The 17253-nt window shown below is 38.2% G+C and overlaps 1 protein-coding gene across 6 annotated transcripts in view; it reads right to left on the reverse strand.

The window, feature by feature from the left end:
• Positions 1-12266, reverse strand: part of LOC121312708 (NEDD4-like E3 ubiquitin-protein ligase WWP1) — a 33203-nt gene extending 20937 nt beyond the window's left edge. For 2 of the 6 annotated variants that reach the window (XM_041244406.1, XM_041244401.1), the window contains exons 1-5: positions 12152-12266; positions 7803-7860; positions 5525-5615; positions 1642-1780; positions 442-566 (exon numbers count right to left, since the gene is read on the reverse strand). In XM_041244406.1, the coding sequence (XP_041100340.1) occupies positions 442-566; positions 1642-1780; positions 5525-5594 (334 nt within the window). In that variant the 5' untranslated portion in view covers positions 5595-5615; positions 7803-7860; positions 12152-12266. The remainder of the gene's footprint in view (positions 1-441; positions 567-1641; positions 1781-5524; positions 5616-7802; positions 7861-12151) is intronic. The other 4 variants (XM_041244405.1, XM_041244404.1, XM_041244402.1 and 1 more) reach the window with 3 other exon arrangements.
• Positions 12267-17253: the final 4987 nt, after the last annotated feature.

Consider the following 17253-nt stretch of genomic DNA (forward strand, 5'->3'; position numbering starts at 1 on the left):
AATAGTTTTAAAAGTTAAACAAAATGCTATCTAAATAAATCTAATTTCCTTCGGTGTTTTATTAAGAGGGGAGAGATGAAAATGTAGCATTGTTCCTTTACAGGTCTATACCGCTCTTTATATGCAATAACACAACGCTTCACTTTCCTGTGCACCGCTTACGCTGTTTAAATCAATCTGAATCCAATTCGTGTGACGTCTTGTTTGGGATGTGCAGTGGCAACAAGGGAATAGCTGCCCTATGTATTAAATTGGCATCTAAGACAGTCATTTGTACAACATTTCAACAACAAAGTAACTGTTTCTTTTGCAATGTTCCCAATTCCCAACATTAAGCTTGTGCTAAGGTTAAGGTGGAACTAAACGTACACATTTAAGAAATTAAAAACATTTGTTGTTAATACGGGAAATGTCAGCAGGAGTAAGAAGCTGAAAACCTACACTTTCTATTGTGCGATTCCAGGGCCTGGCTTATATCTAGAGTGGCTTTTCCTAGTAAAGCATCTGCTTTTAAAGTGTGATGGCTCCATACTTTGAACTCCAATTTGGTTTGTGGCGTTACATTCCTGCAGACAAAAACAAAACAAGATGTTAATCCTTAGACATGGGTTACCTTGCTCCTTAACCATGTGTCATATATAGCCTTGCAAGTCATTGATTGCATGACTTTGGAAGGATATAATTGGTGGACAGCAGTCTGCCAACACTCACTGTACTCTCCAAGATTCCACAATGTATTGTTTCTGAGATAGAAACACTGCACTGATTTGCATAATTTAAAGTCTTCATATCTGCTTAATACACACCACAAAGAGCAGGCTGAATTATTGCTCTTCAAATAGTATTGTGCAGCTATGCAGTGCGATTCATTATTCCAAATCAACTTGTGTTGGAACAAGAGAGGCAAACTTACAACAGATGAATGGTGGTGGAACTAAGCTGTGTCAAGCACTGAACATTCTCTATCTCAAATAGCATCATGAATGAGAAACACCAGGCAGTGTTTACAACTAGATAGCATGCTGTGCTTTGTCAATGTCATTCTTTTTCTTATGCAATGCATGCATACCAGGGGTTCAAACTGAAACAGGCAATTTTTTTAAAAACCACAGACAGCAACCAAAAAATGAAGCGTAACCAAACTAATGCCAATATTTACAAACAGCAAAAATGTGTTAGAGAAAAAATATATATTTTTCATTTAGAACATTGCTTAATCATGTCTTTCCAGATACATGCATATTTAAGCAATGCAACAGTAATTCTAACAGTACATCTCAACCAGAATGTATATAACATAAATGTTCTGCCAATCCACTATGAAAAGGTTTATACAGCAACTATGGACAACGATGAACTATCAATCAAAAATGAAGGAATGCCCGCTGACACCTTGAGGCTACGAGTGCGAGCAATTACATCACATAGCCACTGTCACCGACTTCCTTCCAGATCTGGGTTAGATTAGAAAAGAATGAAAAATATTTTAATTGTTTGTGAAGAAAACTTCCATAATCTTATAAAATAGTCATTATATTATATCCTGCAGTGTCCAGGCAGCAAAAAGTGAAAGACATAATGGAGCATATAGGCCGACCAAGGTCTGCATACAAGGTTTGCAAACAGATGTGTGGTTCTTACACTGCAAGACGTTCTTCCCACTTTGGATGAGAACAACTGCTGGACTTTGCAGTTTTCTTGGCTTCTCCATCTGCTGCTACTTCAACATAGATCACAGTTCCAAACCAGTTCTTTTTCCTTTTAAATTTGGCACAGGAAACTGTTAAAACAAACCAAACAGATGGGATTAAAAAAATCTATGTAACCGTTACAACACTGTTGTTAAACCCATCTGGACCAGGAACGTAATGCAGACCTGTCAGAACTGACCCTGTGTTCTCTCTATACCGTGGACCATCCACATACAGCAATACAAGACTTTTGAAAAATAACTATGGCCCCAGTAGTAATGTCATTCATTAAGTATTAGGCCAGACTGTTACATTCCTGATAAGATGCTTTACAAAGCACTCCACTCCATACAACAACTATGTTTATATGACTTAAATTATTAAAAACAGTGTATTACTGTTCAGTAATAACTAGCATTTAATATCTGCAGAGCATTGTGTTACTGAGTACCACACAAACTTGTGCACACAATACATGCTGCAGTCGGACTGTGGCGGTGTAACTTAGTGCGTTCCCTCCTCAGTGTTCTGCTGTGCCATTCTGGAAGACTTTCCATCAGCTGTTAAACAGCACTAAATCCCTGTTCCATTAGATCTGCTTTCCAGGTTAATGCTTCTCCAAAATGTTTACTATAATAAGCAAAATCTTCAATAGATGTGATATTTTCTTTGAATACAAACATTAATTTAAATTTTATTTTCACTTTTCATTTTGATAAATATTACAATTAACATTTCCATTGATGGTGCACTGATGCAAGCAAGGCAGTTTGGTTTGTTCTGCTATTGGTGCCAGCAACAGTAAGGAGTAAGAAGGCAGCGGTTCATGTGCTTGAACTGGACAGTGCTGCGTTGGCTCTTGGCTGTACCACATTTCTTGAGAATCAAGATGTGCTTTTTGGCTGAAAGAAAAAAAAAAACTTTGCATCTTTCAGAGATTTTTCAAGGTACAGTAAAACATTGCAAATCCGGACATCAAATTCAGACTGATCAAAAATCCAAACAACACTGGTGTCCCGAGATTTTGTAGTACTGTAGGAATATATGTAGCTTCAGCCAATCAGATTAGTGGCAGCAGAGATTACCCAGGAAACAGTGTATATGCACAAAATCTGTATTAACTGCAAAAGGTCAAGCTACTTTAGTTTGGTGCCAGTAAACACAGTTTAAAAAAAAGTTGTGAGAAGGCTGAAGCATTTATGCAAAATGTAGATTAGGTGAATGCAATGAAACGAAAATCAGTGCAAACTTCAGATGAAAAAACCTGTATAATGCGATCTGGGCCTCATTTGTGCAATAATGATCCCGTGGCACTCCACTGTCTGCTGTAATTCTTTGTGAACAAGCAATTATTTTTTTGCATGGAAACAAACCCAATGACGCTGCGAATTCTACTGGAAGCACAGGCTGGCTAAAGAGTTTTAAAGAACATCACAGTATTAGGGAGCTAGACATCGAAGGTGAGCAACTGTCTGCTAACACGTCGGGAATTGATTCTTTCTGTTATGGAAGAACACAGGCTAACTTTGGAGCAAGTGTATAACACAGATGCAACAGCAATGTACTGGAGAACTTTGCAGAGGAAAACACTTGCATCCCGAAATGAAAAGCATGTCATGGGGTACAAAAAGTACAAGGATCGTGTTACTTTGCTGGCATGTGCCAACTGCTAGAACACACTGACTGCCTCTGATGTTGACAGGCAAATCCAAATCACCTAGATGTTTTAAACACGTGAACATGCAAAACCTGCTGGAGAGATATGCAGCCCAAAAAAGGGTGTGGATGAATAAAGAACTGTTAAGGACTGGTTTCACAATGATTTTTTGCTTGCAGTACCAGTTCATCAAAACTCACTTAAGCTGGAAATGAATGCTGTGCTGCTGTTAGAGAACTGCCCAGGACATCCCAAGGAGCTTCAAATCACAGGATGGGAAGACATGCTGCATGTTTCTTCCTCCGAACACAAATTGTAAAATTCAGTTGGTTGAACAGGAGGTACGACAGGCTTTGAAAACCCTCTACAGACGCAAACTCCTGGTTCACGTTTTGAATGGATCAGAGCCCATTCCAGGCAGCTGTTCATAAGAAAGAGCATCATTGCAAAGTGTACAGTGCTTAAGTGTTACCATATGTGATGTTGTCTACACTTGTGCAAGCCACAGGCCTGGCAAACGCGTGGAAGAGAGTGCAACTGCACCAGCTACGAAGAATGAGGATGATGACGGAGATCCACCTCAGGAGAGTGAAAACCTTGTGGATTTAGCAAGAGTTGTAGCGGGAAATGATGTTGATGCGGCCTAAGCTGATGAATGGATAAGCTCTGATTGCAATTTAGATGGCACATATTTAATTGAAGAAGACACTGTGATTTCTGCTACGCAGCCAGCCGTAGAGAACAACGATGACTCCAGTGACGTTCAACATCATACGCCAATCCCAACAAGGGCAGAGGAAATGCTGGAAGTGTTTATTGTAGGCGGAATCCCAGCATCAAAGAGAATGTCGTCACAGACACAAAAAACTATAACACTTTTTCACCCAAGGACATCAAAACTCAATGAGTGTAGTGTTGTTTTACTAGTGTACTGTACTCTACATTAGGCTTTTTTCTTTTGAGAGTGAGCCTGCTACTATGAACTCCGAAACTGTTTCAGTACTGTACTATGTACTCAATCATATTGTTGTTTTAAACTTATAGTGTTTAAATGTGCAGTACTGTACTTTAGTTCCCCCACTCCCCCCACCCAATAAGCACTGTACATTGGTATTTTCTATACAAATCACAAATCCGAATGACCAAACTGAAAGCAAGTCCCCACAGGCATTCAGATTTGCAACATTTTACTGTACTTGACTAACTTTACTCAATCCCATGGTGTTCTTAGGACTTAGTCTCCTGTTTGAATGTGAAAGATATAATGGAGCCCGTTTCTGTCTCGTTTCAACACAAACCAGTCTCTCTTCACTTCTTTCTGCCCCTCCCGATCTCGCCTAACCAGGAAGAAATGAAGATCGAACCACACCTTCCTCACAAAGCTGACAACTGTATTGGGGGGTGACACATGGCTCTGCCTTCATTTCTATATTTAGCATCTGTTATTCGTGGATAGTGCTGCGACTTGTCTTTACCGTTTTTTCATGGCAGCTAATAAGTCCTTATCGGTGACATTATATATTCTCGCTCTCCCCACACTGTTCAAGTGATGGTTTAACCCAGCACCGATGCCGATGAAGCTAGAACTGCCATACCGACTTGTCACGCTGATGAACAGCGTCATGGAAGTCTTTTACAATAGTACTGAATTCAGTTGCTGACACTTTTGAGGTCGACTGTATGACTTTTTTCTTTTAATCAGTCAGTAAATATGGAGACGCATACACTGTGTTTCTGTATTTTTTCATTCTTACTGTGTTTCAGGGATGTAACTTATTGTTTGTGTTTTAATTTTTTTCTGCTTGTGTCTGTTTCAGCAGTTGGTCAGTTGAATTCTGTGTGTGTATGGATGGATATCATGTTTGCCCTGCCCTGGGGAGCTGAGATACCCAGACAGTATGGAATGCTCATTAGCCAATCAGAGAGCTTGATCTAGCAGTTTCAGTGTCTAACAGAAAAACAAATAAAAATAACCACAGGCACTTTTTATTTTACGCTAATTAACTGGTCTGCATTTTTTAGTGGAGTTATCTTTCCTCGATCTGAATGCAGGTATGCAGTGTTAAGTGCAAAACAAACATCCATAAGTGAGAGAGGTATATGTGACTCATACTGCACCTTAATTAGAGACAACTTGTTTAGCAAATGAATCCAGGAACATGCATTAGTCACATACCAGTTGCATACAGCTGTGATCCCCCATTGTGGTTATTACTGCTTTCACATCTTGGGGAGGCTGTGGCCATGTCACTGGCTGCAGTGTTAGCCTGAGTGAAAAAAAAAAACAAAGAAAAGTTAGCTTTACTTTATCGCTGCAGAAACAGCTTTTTTGTTTTCTCAAACCATTCTTCAGCTTTAAAAGACATCTTAAACATTCTGGATAAAAAATTACATTATGATCGCTAGGTTAACGATATTTACATGTATTAACATAAAAATCCACCACATACATTTAAAAAATACAGCCGACTGACTACAAAACAAGCATTCATCAGTACAGTAGATCTAGATAAATTAAGCTATAATTAACTCTGGACTTTGTCCTTCGAGGGCTGCTATATATGTATTTCAAATCTAACCAGCATAAAGTCTACAGTCTCACATTTCTATAAACTGCATACAACTACAAAAGACAACTATTCTTTCATATATTAATTTTTTTCATGTGAAGCTTTACCCTCATTATTCAAGTCAAAAAAGTAAAATTTATAGTAAAAACTTTGTATGTACAATAAACTGACAGCCTATGATAGCATTGCCGGTCTATGTTATAGTGCTACCACAATGGTTACCAGTCTTCCTTCATGATACAGTTTGCTATGGTACCTTTTACACTGTACCTGGGTTACAGTTCACAAATAATGCTTATCACATGAAAAGTACTGTAAATATAAAGGTATTACTACACTGTACCCCTGGTATTTAAGGTATAGTGGAGAATTATCCATGTAATATCAAAACAGACAGCTACTGTACAGAGGAAATGTAGCAATGATTCATGAAATGATGAAAGTAGTGCGGATGCAAACAACTTAAGAGCCCTCCCACATGACCTACATGCATTACATCCTGAAAACTGCTAGAAGAGAACTTCATGATTTATATCAGCGATACTAACAAAGTGCTGATTGTGTTTTGAACCTGAAAATAGGTGAAGGGTGTTGATACCCATGAGCCCCTTAAATCTGGAATGGCTAGAGTTCGTACTGAGAATTAACTTTGTATTCTAAATTTACAGAGAGCTGCTTCTACAATTATAAGCAGCAGCAAACAGTGAATGGCACCTGAAAATAAACAAGGATGTGGAACAAAGGTGTAAATGAACTGAATACTTATTGTTGTTCTTGTTACATTTGTTGTGTCTTTATGTTGTATTTTTGTTTACAACTAATTATTGAACTGTAACCTTGTATCACAGTGTAACGTGCAAGTCTGTTTGGATAAATGCATCTGCTAAATACATAAAATAAAAATGCTTACACTTTCAATTCTAAGCAAATTACAGGTTTCCCAGCACCATTAAATCAATAAAACATACTTTTTTTAACTTCAAATATTACAAATACAGTAGATCTGTTATAAAAAAAATATATGTACTGAAATACCGCCACCCTTGTATAAGTGCCACATACAGATATCAGATCTGTAATAGATGCCACCCTAGAATAAATGCCACTCAGCACCATGCACCGATACTGGTGTAGGAGTAAACGCAGCACCATGCACCGATACTGGTGATGGAGTAAACACAACAGCACTAAAATAAAGTGCCCTTGTGTCAGAGTACAAACCGTCCCCCGCAGGATGGAGCACAAGGAGGTTAAGTGACTTGCTCAGGGTCACACAGTGAGTCAGTCAGTGCAGGAGGTTGCATTTGAACCGGTGACCTTCTGGTTACAAGCCCTGGACTTTAACCACTGGACCACACTGCCTCCTTATAGTACAGTTTAAAATGATAGAGATTTGGGGAGATTTCAATGTTCTTTAGAAAACAGTGAAAGCAATTCCATTTTAAATGTGTAAAGATACAGTAGGCTATTGTACAGTGTATATGTTTGTTTCTGAAATGTGCTGTATACAGTGTGCAACACAAACAAGATGCTGTATGCTATTACACTCACAAAGTGCTTACTGTTTTACCTATTATAAACACAAGAGAAATGATGGATTTTTACCACAGCCAACCAAGGGCATTGAGCTCTATTTACAGTGGAAGCAACAAACATTAAGAAGATGTTAAAAACATTTTGGTCAGCTAAAGACCCTCAAGATGATACTGTTCACACTCCGAAGGAGGAAAGAGTTATATTCATGGAGAAATATCGCAAGATGAACATCCGGAACATATTTGACAATATTGTTGTGATTAATGACAATCACCTATGATGACAATGATAAAGGCTCTACAAAGCCAGTGATACTACTGTACATTAATGTACATGAGAGTTACTTACAATTGTATGTTTACAAAGCCTTTATGATCCCAGTCCAACACTGTGGCCCATGATTTTACTGAAAACAGATTAAACAAAAATCAGAGGTTTCACTCCAACAGGCCTTAGCTTTGGGGGGAAAAAAGTTATTAAGTTCATTATCCATTATACTTTCATCTGAAGAACACTAGCTGCAAGACAATGATACTATAGTGATAATAACTCTAACAGTTTTCCCATTAGTTAACAACACAATATTTAAATACCTGAAAAACAATATTTCCAGTCGGAACATTATAAAACCATTCCAATACATTAAATATATATTTACTGTGCAATAAACCTGACATTCACGTTCCTTTATAATCATTAAGTAAAAGAAAAAACATCCAGAAAAAGATAAATCACTTTATTATATGGTTTTTTTTTATTCAATTACTTGTATGTTTTAAATCAGTCAAAAAAAAAAACAAACAAAAAAAAAAAAAACACCACACTTTAAAAAAAATATACTTTAAGGTCACTTGCTTCATCTAGCTTTTGAATTCCATTTTTCAGAAGAGGTTTTGGCCCTATCTACCCTACTGTTTCCCACACTGTTACCAGATCCACAACATTTATTTTGCTTGGTCTTATGAGACCTATAGAGCAAAAAGTATGCGCGCTTCCCCAATCACAGGCACGCATTCCCATCCCACCACCCATTATCTCAATGCACCCTCATAGTCCATCAATCTCCACGGGGGCTCTCCTGTGAATGCATGTCTGTGATCGGCTGCAGACCTGGTTTCCGTGCGAAGGGGACCCTTAAATGAAAACCCTGGGCTGGCTGTCGTCTGAGAATGTTCGTAGTAGTGGCATTCCCCCCGCACTCTGGCTTCTCACTCCAGCTCTCTAGTTTTAAGGTCTTAAATATAAAGAATAAATCCCCTGCATCATTTAAGGTTGCTGTAGTTTTCTCCAAATCCAACAACATTTTATTTCTTGGAGATCATACAGTGATTCCACATCACTCGGGGCCTGCCCTTCTTTGCAATGCAACAGGCTGTGTTCATGAGCGTTCTCATTCTTTGTTGCTCAACTGGCAGTCATTGAAGTGCAACAGGAATCTGCAGGTTTGAAGCAACACTTGTAGACCCACGCAATGGAGTGGGATCTCTGTTGTGCTCCCACTGAAAATAAGAGAACAGAATATGCTCTGGGTTTTGAATAGTGTGCTTGTAATTAATTTGTTCTGAAAACCCCACATTTTTCCAAAAACTTCTTAGTGTTCTAGCCAGACCTGGCAGTACAGTAACAGGAAACTTTAAACAATAATTTCAAGTTCTCATTTATTAGATCCATGTCCAACTGTCTTTGTTTATTATGGTTACTAACCCTTTGCTGCCGCAATCATCATGCTCACATTTCCCCCAACTGTCAATGTTTCTCTCAGCATGTCATCTCCCACTCATGTGTCAATGCTGTTTTTACTATTGGGAATGTTTTACCAATTTCACAGGTCCATTTTTATCAGCAATAACCTTCTGATTAGTGTAGATCAGGGGTCTCCAAGCCTGGTCCTGGAGAGCTACTGTGGCTGCTGGTTTTCGTTTTAACCAATCTCCAAGTTACTTAACATGTACATCAGCTGCATCTTTTTTCCGTCAGCGACGCAGTTCCGGAAATTTTGTTTTCCCTGACTTCCACTCTTACATCAACATCCAGCCAAACATACAAAAATAAAGGCATGCGATCTACTGTAATTGGTCAACATTACAACACCACAAAGTGAGGGCACTGTGTAACAGGAACAGTGTGCCTCAGACTGGATGGTTTGACAGTTCATTCCAGGGTCAGGTGGAAGTCGGCCACCCAGGAAGGGGGCGGAGCCACAACACCAAAAGTCATCGCCCTAATGTGGCAGACGAGGTGACAGTCATGGATTGGAGGATACGTGATTGCACGTGCTACCGAAGGGGGCAGGACTGAAGGTATATCAAGGGATGTGGCCGAGCAATCTGTTCCTCTGTTACAGTTACGGAATGACCTGAAGGAGTACACGGGAACCGTGAGTATTTAGTCTCTTTAACAGTTCTTGTTTGTCATTGTAGACAGGTAAATAACCGGGAGCTGCCACTGATAAGCCAGCATCAACCCCAGACTTTTTTCACATTCACAACACCACTTCCACCTGGAGCACTCACTATTGGATTGGTGATCATGTAGGAGTTTGAAAGTATGTGTTTGTTGTTATTTCAAGACTGACCCCGTGGGTTTGACTGGCTGCACACATCGCTGTGTATAGTCAGTCTTATTATTTAAAAGCAATTAATAAAGCTTTGTTTTCACCATTGAACTGTTCTTGGACTGTTGTTATTAAGCATGACATCACCTCTACACCTGTGCACTACAAACCACTTTGCCACACATCCCAAAACACAGACAGATTTTATTTGTATATTAGGCAAGAGCAACAGCGGGGAAGGGTAATAACTGTAGGCATTAATGAAGGGGTTAACACTGCGTTTGCTTTCACTTTGAAACTTTACTCCTACGCACTCACCAGCTGTATAGTTGGCTCATCGATTTGAGTGCCTCTTGGCAAAATTGAGCTGCAACAGTATTACATTGAAAGTCTTAAATAGAGTGAATATAATCTACATTAATAACTTTTACCCTTTTTCCAGGGTCCTACATAAGCATCAATGTGAATTTTACAGTAAGTAGTCATATTTTTATACAAATTAAAGCTACTTAGCCGTGTGTTGCAGTGTTTTGTAGCAGACTGCAAGCACCAACCAAACAGGGAAGCTGCTCCAGACTTCCTACAGTAGCTCATGCTGATCTCCTAAGGAAGTGGTATGTCTGTTTGTGCTAATCAGTACTAATAAAAATGAATAAGAAATATCCAAAGCCATCTGTTTATATAAATGTAATTTGTAGAACAAAGTGATTTTCCGTTTCAACATTACTCTTTTCCATTTGAAGTAGTTTTCATTTCATATACTAGAACTTGATATTTATGTACTAGACTTTTACTATCAAGCTACGTTATTTAAGTAAATGCCAATACATTATTTATTGTTATTTATATTTATTTTAATCAATTTAATGAATTAATCTTAAGAATTTTAAGTAACAGGTCCTATATTTGTATTGTATTTGATGCAATACATTGATTCTTTTTAGTGTACAACAGATTGAAAATGCATTAACTACTAAAGTAATTATTCGAAAAACACACATTTAAGAAAGCGTTACGGTATATTATACTTCGTGCAATGCGATACGCCAGGTCGTCATCACACAATTATGCAAATTCGGTAAATTGTAACCGTTTTTGTCCATACAATTCTTTGCGACAGGGAGCTCTGACTGGAGTGAAGTACTATATGCATCATGACCAAAGCACCCATCTCCAACATGAGCTTCAAACGTTGTTTTGTTCACTAATCGACTACTGAGTGCTGCAAAGATTACTTAATTGCATAAAACCATACTGACACATACCTAATTCCCCTTGTTAGTTGCACCGCTCTGCCACCACCAGTATTAAACGGTATGCATGTTTAAATCAACAAAAACACATTAATAAGAGTTTGAACTCTCGTTCTCGCATTATGTATCACAATGCAGTAAGAAGTTACCTGCTGATGTAGAAAAAACATATATACAACGCAACGGACGAGCAAATTATACAGCTATGCAACCCTGCTTTGTCGAAAAGAACAAGTTTTTTTTTTCCTCAGGGCAACCACTACGCACACTGCGTATTGTACTGAAAGCGAGGTGCGTCTCCTTAATGTCAAAAATACACGTATGATTAAGACACTTCTGTAGCAAATACCTATACGCCTGCAAAATCACCCTTTTGCAGATTGAGAAATCACGTTAAAGTGACCAAGCAGGCGGTGTTCCCTACAGCTATGCATTACTGTCAATAACACATGCACCACAACTATGCTGAGGAGGCAAGCCAGGTCATAAAGTTCACTTTGCAAAACAAAATATTTGTAAACACAGGGGATATGGCAGCTACCAGGCTGAATTTAATAAGACAACACTAAACAAATTCAACTCTCAACTAACAATTCTGTTACGATTCGCTTCGGGACAAACTGTATAAAACCAAGGCTGAAAAACAACCTTATAAACACGGGAGACGGCCCACAATGTGCCGTGTACAGAACAGTGACCAGTACAGTACACCCGCCATCTTATTATCCAGTTCGACAGCGAAAAACACACAAACAACTCTGCGATCGCAGATGCCAGAATTCAAAGCAAGAAGGAACTCAGGTCATCAAAATTACAAATCTTAAAACAAGAGTTACACCAATATTAAATTGTGACTAGTCTCGTGATTTATGGAGTCTCCTGGCCCTTACCGTGGTGTGCAGCCGTAGCTCCCCACCGGCTCTTTCCCTAGCTGTGTCTGAGGCTACACTCACAGCAGCACTCTCACCGCCCACTATTCTCAGTCACAAACTCAGCAACTAGCTCCAAATGCCATCTCACACAAGCAGCAGACCCACGCCACAGCGATCCGTACGTAGCAGACGGAGGGCGTCGGCTGGGATACGTCATCACGCATAGTTGGTACCTAAGTCACATTCTTAGGGTTATATTTATGTATTTGATTATTCAAATTATATTTTGTTTCAAACACAAACATAAATCCAATGTGATATTTAAAATGTTACATATTTTATTAATTCTGTTGGGAGATACTGAGGTGAGTTGTGTTGAAGATAAATGTGTATTAACAAAAACTGTAATTTACAGTGTGGCGGCAACTTGTCCTTTATTGCTGAATTGGATTTGAGCTTGTAAGTGCCATTGTTGTAGCTCACAAATAACCTTAAATCTTGCTGCTGTCACAGCACGCAGACTGCAGCTTATATAAGAACATAAGAAAGTTTACAAACGAGAGCAGGCCATTCGGCCCATCTTGCTTGTTTGGTTGTTGGTAGCTTATTGATCCCAGAATCTCATCAAGCAGCTTCTTGAAGGATCCCAGGGTGTCAGCTTCAACAACATTACTGGGGAGTTGATTCCAGACCCTCACAATTCTCTGTGTAAAAAAGTGCCTCCTATTTTCTGTTCTGAATGCCCCTTTGTCTAATCTCCATTTGTGACCCCTGGTCCTTGTTTCTTTTTTCAAGCTGAAAAAGTCCCTTGGGTCGACACTGTCAATACCTTTTAGAATTTTGAATGCTTGAATTAGGTCGCCATGTAGTCTTCTTTGTTCAAGACTGAACAGATTCAATTCTTTTAGCCTGTCTGCATATGACATGCCTTTTAAGCCCAGAATAATTCTGGTCGCTCTTCTTTGCACTCTTTCTACAGCAGCAATGTCTTTTTTATAGCGAGGTGACCAGAACTGCATACAATATTCAAGAGGAGGTCTTACTAGTGCATTGTACAGTTTTAACATTACTTCCCTTGATTTAAATTCAACACTTTTCACAATGTATCCGAGCATCTTGTTAGCCTTTTTTATAGCTTCCCCACACTGTCTAGATGAAGACATTTCTGAGTCAACAAAAACTCCTAGGTCTTTTTCATAGATTCCTTCTCCAATTTCAGTATCTCCCATATGATATTTATAATGTACATTTTTATTTCCTGCGTGCAGTACCTTACACTTTTCTCTATTAAATGTCATTTGCCATGTGTCTGCCCAGTTCTGAATCTTGTCTAGATCATTTTGAATGACCTTTGCTGCTGCAACAGTGTTTGCCACTCCTCCTACTTTTGTGTCGTCTGCAAATTTAACAAGTTTGCTTACTATACCAGAATCTAAATCATTAATGTAGATTAGGAATAGCAGAGGACCTAATACTGATCCCTGTGGTACACCACTGGTTACCACACTCCATTCTGATTTTGTTTTCTACATGTTAACCACTCCCTAATCCATGTACATGTGTTTCCTTGAATCCCAACTGCATTCAGTTTGAGAATTAATCTTTTGTGCGGGACTTTGTCAAAAGCTTTCTGGAAATCTAAATAAACCATGTCATATGCTTTGCAATTATCCATTATCGATGTTGCATCCTCAAAAAAATCAAGCAAGTTAGTTAGACACGATCTCCCTTTCCTAAAACCATGTTGACTGTCTCCCAGGACCCTGTTACCATATAGGAAATTTTCCATTTTGGATCTTATTATAGTTTCCATAAGTTTGCATATAATAGAAGTCAGGCTTACTGGTCTGTAGTTACCTCATTCAGTTTTGTTTCCCTTTTTGTGGATCGGTATTACGTTTGCAATTTTCCAGTCTGTCGGTACAACCCCTGTGTCAAGAGACTGCTGCATGATCTTGGTTAGCGGTTTGTAAATTACTTCTTTCACTTCTTTGAGTATTATTGGGAGGATCTCACCCAGCCCAGGGGATTTGTTTATTTTAAGAGCTCCTAGTCCCTTTAACACTTCTGCCTCGGTTATGCTAAAGTTATTTAAAACTGGATAGGAACTGGATGACATGTGGGGCATGTTGTCAGTATCTTCCTTTGTAAAAACTTGTGAAAAGTAATCATTTAATATATTTGCTATTTTCTTTCTTCATCTACAATTTTGCCATTTGTATCTCTTAAACATTTAATCTCCTCTTTGAATGTTCGCTTGCTGTTGTAATATTGGGAAAACATTTTGGAATTGGTTTTAGCTCCCTTAGCAATGTTCGTTTCTATTTCTCTCTTGGCCTTTCTAACTTCCTTTTTGACTTGCGTTTGCAGTTCTGTGTAATCTTTCTGCGTACTTTCTTTTTGGTCCTTGTTTAATGCTCTGTAAAGTGCCTTTTTTCGCTGAATATTTTTTTTACTTGATCTATTAAACCATTTTGGCAATTTAGTTTTACATTTAGATTTGTCTACTTTAGGGATGTAATTGTTTTGCGCCTCTAGTACTACATTTTTGAAGAACAACCATCCTTCTTCTGTGGGTGTTTTTTCTATTTTACTCCAATCTACTTCTGTTAGTTTCTGTTTCATACCTTCATAGTTTGCTTTTCTAAAATTGTAAACCTTAGCTTTAGTCATTACTTTTGGGGTTTTAAAAAACACTTCAAATGAGACCATGTTGTGGTCTGAGTTTGCCAGTGGTTCTCTGACCTCTGTTTTAGTTATTCTATCTTCGTTATTTGAAAATACTAAATCAAGGCATGCCTCCCCTCTAGTCGGTGCCTTCACAAATTGTGTTAGGAAGCAGTCATTTGTCATTTCCACCATTTCTATTTCATCCTTCGTGCTACCCACCGGGATTTCACATTTTATTTGGGGGAAGTTGAATTCCCCCATTAGTAAGGCTTCTCCTTAGCTACACTCATTTCTAATGTCATTGTATAACATCAAGAGGGGGAAAGCGGACCTGGTTGGAACCAGTCTGCAGTAGCTACACAGACGCACAACACAGCATGAAAGTGAACACAGCATACAACTATTTACAAGCAAATCCGCTCCCAGCCGTCAATACAGCACCAAAAAGTTCTGTGAGACCAGAGGCTACAATAGGCAAAATCATTACATCCACATTAAATAAATTCACCCAAAGTGGGAGTACAGGTTTAATTTTAACTATAAGTATTGCACATCATTTGAAATCTTGACGTTTCTATTTTATTTATGTTCTAAATATCCAAAACGTGTCCTACCATGAGAGGTGTTTAGAAAATATAATTACAACATACATTTCCAGGGTTCATTTAGGGCTTGACACCAGTATAACCAGGCAACCAACTTGTATTTTTGTGATGGGTCAACTAACTGAGTTTTTTGCATTTTGTAATAGTATTTCAATATATATATATTCAAGATTTAAGTGTTTGTTCATTGTGTAACATCACATGTTTGCACAAAGAGTTTTAGTGCAGCCAAAGTATGAGTCAGATCACCCTTGATTTCTAAATGCAAAACATGTGTGGCTTTTAGCTTCGATGGCATTTTGTGTTCCTAAATTAGTTTAGATTAATAAAATGTTAACATATGAAGACATCATAGTCAGCTAAATACAAGCACTAATCCGATCTCAACACTTCTGGCTACTAGTAAAGTTCATCATATTTCAGTGTTGGCTCGAGGGACAGTTCCTCTCAAGATTCTGTTCAGTGATGTAAAAGACAGCACTTTCTGAACCAGGCACTGCAATACCAGTTGCAGGTAACAGTGTCAAGAGTATTTGGGGTGTCAAGCATTTAGGACACGATATATAATTTGTTGCCAAGATTAGTGAGAATGAAATGGTCAAATCTGAGTATAAAGTCAACGTCATGCAAAAAGGTCTGTTTTAAGCTGGCATTGTACATTTTGCTTTGTGGACTATGATACAAAATTTGTTTGCTGTACAATGTCTATTGCCGTTCTAATAAGTTTGTTTCTACCTTAGCGACTGCATTGGGCTTAAATGTTGGTGTGGTTATAATAGCGGCCAACAAGCCCAATATACTGAACAGAAAAGCTCTGACATTGTTTCGATCCACAGTTTGAAAAATCCCCAAATGTCTGATGTATGCATCTTCTGTCATATGTGGTTTTCGTAATGTATAAAGATCAATTTGTGCTGTTTTTTTGTAAGCTTTTTTTTTTTTTTTTTTTTTTTTTTTGCATCTGTAAAGTTATAGTTTCTTGTAAGTTTTTTAAGTTTTATATTTATTGTACCATATTTTAAAATAATAATAACCATTTTGAAAGTAACAGCTCAGTTATCATTAGCAAAAATGCCTCTGATTTTTTTTTTTTTACCTGTGATATAAGGGAGAGCTTTAAGATGTACTTTGCAATCCCTTACTGCTACAAGTGGTTACATGATCATGCCCATTTAGATCACATGATGACATAGCAGCAGTGATTGTACATTTACTGTATATTTAATCAGTTGATTTAATATTAAATACAGACTGCTACTGTTTAAGAAGAGCAACGTATAACATAGAGAGTTATGTTTTCTAATATAACATTTAGAAAAATGGTTTTATATCTTGAAACTCTTTCTGGCTACTGTCTATATAACAGCTAGAACTAAATGATCGATTAAAGGTTCTAAAATTGACTTTACACTGTTGTTATACATGTTTAAATTATGCATATTTCAAAATATACTGATATTTAATTTCACATATCAAGTGTCTAAAAAGATGGTCAAGTTAGCAAAGTGGTTTGCATTAAGATAAATCTGTTCATTTTCATTCAGGCTATTCACACACATAGTAATGCATTGTGATGGAAAGATGAGTTCTGGTGATGAATCTTCCTCCCGACCTGTGAGGGCGCTGAAGAACGGGAGGAGAAGTATCTGGAAGGGCTGGCCTGACAGTTCGTTTCCGGGTCAGGGAAGTGGGTCAGACTGGAAAGAAGCGCGACTCTGTTGTAAGACCGTATTGATTTGAAAAGTAAACGAGAGGCAGCTGCAAGTAATAAGGCAGCTGCAACCGTTTACCTAGATATCATGCGGGATTACATATAGGGGCCAGGGTAACGCTGATCTTTTCCTT

The sequence above is a fragment of the Polyodon spathula genome, chromosome 3 (assembly GCF_017654505.1).
Source record: "Polyodon spathula isolate WHYD16114869_AA chromosome 3, ASM1765450v1, whole genome shotgun sequence".
Classification (NCBI taxonomy): domain Eukaryota; kingdom Metazoa; phylum Chordata; class Actinopteri; order Acipenseriformes; family Polyodontidae; genus Polyodon; species Polyodon spathula.